Source organism: Natator depressus, chromosome 5, assembly GCF_965152275.1.
Source record: "Natator depressus isolate rNatDep1 chromosome 5, rNatDep2.hap1, whole genome shotgun sequence".
Classification (NCBI taxonomy): Eukaryota; Metazoa; Chordata; order Testudines; family Cheloniidae; genus Natator; species Natator depressus.
Genome location: NC_134238.1, coordinates 33,609,837 through 33,614,135, shown reverse-complemented (window position 1 = coordinate 33,614,135; position 4,299 = coordinate 33,609,837). Strand labels below are relative to the sequence as shown.

The window sequence follows — 4,299 nt, the reverse complement described above, 5'->3', positions numbered from 1 at the left end:
CTTGACTCCAGGTCAAATGCTGTAGTGCAGCCTCCATAGCTCTGGTCTCAGAGAACACAGAGAGGGGATTGTCATATTATGGTGCAGGAAGGAGCAGACCCACAGAGAGGCACATGTGGCTGCAGGAGCATGTGTTTTATTCACAGTAGCTCAGATGTGAAACCTACGCACTACAGCACTACTTCTGGGAGTAGCGAAACCTACAACAATAACTCTTCCAGCAGTGTGAACTCCATTTGCCCAACACACTGGTTTCACACCAGTGTAACCTCACTGACTTTAGTGGAGTTACTCGTGACTTACAACATAAATGAGTTCAGAATCAGCCCCTTATGCTTTGGGAAAATCTAGAGCTGGGTGCAACAGTTGCACTCTTCTTGGCCAGCTCTTTTCATGTGCATACAAATGCAGGTCAAGCTGTCAGGATTTATGGACTAATTATTTGCCAAATTTCCATTTGTTTAGTCAGAGCTTGATTTTTTATAAAACCAGCCATGGTTTTTATGTTTGAATCACTTTTAAAATTGCCAAATCCATAGTTTGTAAATCTCCTATGTTATCTCTAGGTACATGAATGCCTTCACTGTAATAATAGATAGGGCTGGACTTTTAGTTTTAAATGATCATATCATACAGATTCTTTGTAAAGTAAAATGAGCAATAGAAGAGTATTACGGTTTTTTTAAATGGAACTAAAGCTGGTTATCTCTCTAGATGGTCCTGAACCCACATCGCAATACATCTGATGGTGTAAAAACCATGGATCCAAACACATCTAAACTCAGTTCTGCATCTAAAATGTGCAGATGGCCCTAACTTATATTATGGGCTCAACAAAATCTCTGGATCTGAAAGGACCTGGACTTTGAAGTGTTTGGAATCTGGATCTAGGCCTGAATTTTGTGACTGGAACCTCATTCTAATTTCCTCAAACCTATGGATTCAGAAAGGCAAACTTGGGGGTAAAGGAGAGGGTTGAGGGACTTTTATTTTATGTTTAAATCAGTTTTCTAGAAAACATTAGTTTGCTGGCTATGGTGCCACACAAAAAGAGACCAATGTGTACATCAGTTAAGAAAATAAATGTAGGCCCCCAACCTGCAATCCACTGTGCTTGGGTGCAGCAGGGTGAGCATATGCAGTGATTTGCAGGCTCTGGACTTAATCCATCATTCCTTATGCAGAGCAAACTTGCTTTGAAATTGGTGTGAGTTTGGAGTGCAAAAATAATAATAATAATAATTAAAAATTGAGTATTGGCCTATTCCAAACCAATGGCTTTCAAATTTCTTCAAATGTAATTGATCACTAATATAAACATTTCTACATCATGCGAGCACAAACACACAAGTCTAGTGTTTTCACTATAAACTAGAGAGCTCTCTTTTTTGAGCCTGGGGTAGCAACATTTTTGTTAATCTGATGTTTCCCTTGTGATTGAATATACTCAGAATTTTATTTGTATTTGATTTAGTTCAAAAATGTTTTTAATTTGTCTGAACAGCAGATGGCTATCAGCAAGAGTCTGTATTTAGCTTGGCACTTTCCACTCTGCATTCCTTTACTATTCATAGCACAGCAGTCATACTTATCTTAAGTACACATAAAAGGAGTCTGTTTCACTTGCAGCTGCAGTTCCCCTAGAATGTTTGCGTATTTACAGTACCATTTGTAACAAATCTTTTTGAAATGTTGAAGACCAATTGTTAGACATAGCAGGCAGAGTCCTGGCTAACCTTAGTTGCGGAACTCCATTGAAATGAGTGGGATTGCTCTAGTATAATTGAGAGAAGAAAGTGGCCCTGTGTTCTTCGTAAGTGGCCCCATCTTGCAATCAGGCATTTGAACCCCTATGCTGGTGCAGAGCCAGTTAGGCTCTGTGGGCACAAGCATCTGCTCCTAGAGATCCAATTGCAGGATCAGGACCTTAAGTTCTAAAGAAAGTCACAGAAGAAAACATTTACATGATTGTTGTCCCATTGATTGTGTGAACTTCTTGGACTAAATTCATCCCTAGCATATTAATGCCTTTAAGTCGGGGCAGCTACACAAGAATGACTTTGGGCCTTTTGAGCTTTTATAAGTGAGCAATATTTTGCTTCTATTGTTGGCAAAAAGCCAGGATATTTAAACAAAATGAACTGTGATTAAAAACAAAGCATTTGAAAAATTTCCATCAAAATAAGTTGACTCAGTATTAGTAGAAAGATGGCACATTTTGAAACATTGCATTTGCAAAACTATTTTTAATGTTTATTCTGCTGTTCAGTATTCCCTTAAGTACAACATATTTTTAAAGGGCACACTTGCAAGCAATTTTTAGAAATGAATTAGAATTCAAAAAGTTTTTCCCATAAATTATTTTGCAGACCAAATGAATGCTGCTCATGCGTGCTTTGACATCACCTAAGAAATGTTGAAGTTAACATTATATAGTGATATAACTAATAAAAACATGGCATTTTTTTGTTATGTAAATTAAAATTCCATAAAACTCAGACTAATATCTGCTGCTCCTTTCATTATTCATCTCATGAATACATATTACAAAGGTAACCCCTGTTTATTGGCATTTTGATACATGCTTTACACTTGGTACCTCATCAGAGAGCATTATATGAAATATTTTTCATTTGTTTTGACTGCCATAAACTTTCTTTTGTATAAAAAGCATGGGTCTCCAGCACATATGCAGCTGAAGGAAAGTAGTCTTACATTTCACATCAAACAATAAAACTCAACATGCCGAAAATATATGCAAAGTTTTGTTCTTATCTCCATTGTAAATACAAGCCAACAACTTCACATGCATGGCTACATTGCAAAGAATTGTTTGAGTTACATTAGCAATAATATTATCTCACCAATAACAATTAACAAGACTTTAATCCATTCCCTCTGAGCTCTTAATTTCAACAACCAAAATGCCATCATGGCAGAAGAGAGCAGACAGATCTTTTTTCTTGACTCCATTAGGTAATTTGTATTGTCTAATAAAGCTTCTGGATATGAAACCATGTTCGTCCATCCTACGTCCATGCTGAGCTTTGATCAGGAGCCAGCCTTCAAAAGTCTGAATGATGATATCTTCAGGACAGAACTGCACAACATCCAGTAAGACCTGAAAGCTGGGTTTGCCTTCCTCCGTGCTGTCCTTCTCTGCTGTAGCCATACTTTTTGCTGCATGTCTGCTTCTCACCTCAGCTGTGGATGGGCCTGGCAAAGCATATAAAGAGTGATCCAACTTGCATGCTTCCAGATCTTGGACAGCAAACTGCTCCTGATAACGTACAGGAGTTTCCAGCCAGTGTCTTGTAACTACTCCTTCCATTGCTCAGGCAGAAATATGAGTTACTGCTTTCTGATAGCCAGTGAAAGCAGCAGAGTCAGACTGGCGTAGTGAGCTCTTTCCAGTTGCATGCCTACTCCCAGACTAGTTTATCAGTTGATGTAGCCTTTCATTTTTAGCACTGGCAGAGCTTAACACTTAATTGAACATGATTCATGTCCATGAGACATGCCACATCTTTTTATACATTGACAATAGAGCACTATTTTTAGGGCATGTGTCTTCAGTTGCTTTGGCAGTTTTTATGCATACACTAAACAATAAAAATGAAATTTTATTGCACTTCTTGTTCTTCGCACAATAACCTGTTTGTTGTTATGAGGAAACAAGGTCTTTTTAAAGGTTCTTTTACTTGTCTAGAAAGGAGCGTGATGTTCTTTCTGTTTCTCAAGGGAAACTACTACAGTAGCTGTAAAAGCTATATTTCTTCTTGCTGAATTATAGAAATTATTTGGGGCAGGAGGACTCAAGCTGTTTGAGGATGTGAGAAAAGCAAATTTGGGTCTGGTTTCACTAAAAAGTTATCAGGTGCCTCTAAAGTTGTGGCAAAGGTTTTGCAGGAGCCAAACTCTGAGTGCTCGTGAGAAAGTTACTTGTGGGCTGTTGGCTGTCCCTTCCCAACTGAAAGGTAACTGTGATGCTGACTCAGCAGTTAGAGATCTTGGTGGCATAGTGGGAGTGGCCTCTGATTTGAGTCTGGCAGTGTGATGGCGTCTGAGTCTGCAGTTACAGACTGTAGCTCAGACTCAAGAGCCTGAATTAGCCCTGTAATTTCATAGTAAAAATGACAGTAGAAATAAACACTTGCTTTAGTGTTGGGCAAATTGCAAAAATGACTCACCTGGTTCTTATCAACTCATAGACTTTGAGGCCAGAAGGGATCGATACGATCATCTAGTCTGAACTTCCTGCACATTGCAGGCCATAGAACCTCACCCACCCACTCCTGT

General features: G+C 38.7%; 1 protein-coding gene across 1 annotated transcript; it reads right to left on the bottom strand.

Annotated features, from left to right (window-relative positions):
• Window positions 1–2,289: 2,289 nt before the first annotated feature.
• On the bottom strand, window positions 2,290–3,430 carry HSPB3 (heat shock protein family B (small) member 3). The gene has a single exon (XM_074953942.1). The coding sequence runs from the start codon at window positions 3,329–3,331 to the stop codon at window positions 2,885–2,887; it is 447 nt and encodes a 148-aa protein (XP_074810043.1). The 5' UTR covers window positions 3,332–3,430; the 3' UTR covers window positions 2,290–2,884.
• Between the last annotated feature and the right edge of the window lie 869 nt (window positions 3,431–4,299).

Excerpts from the sequence above, each read along its gene's own strand:
- HSPB3 (XM_074953942.1), bottom strand. The coding sequence starts at position 3,331 with ATGGAAGGAGTAGTTACAAGACACTGGCTGGAAACTCCTGTACGTTAT.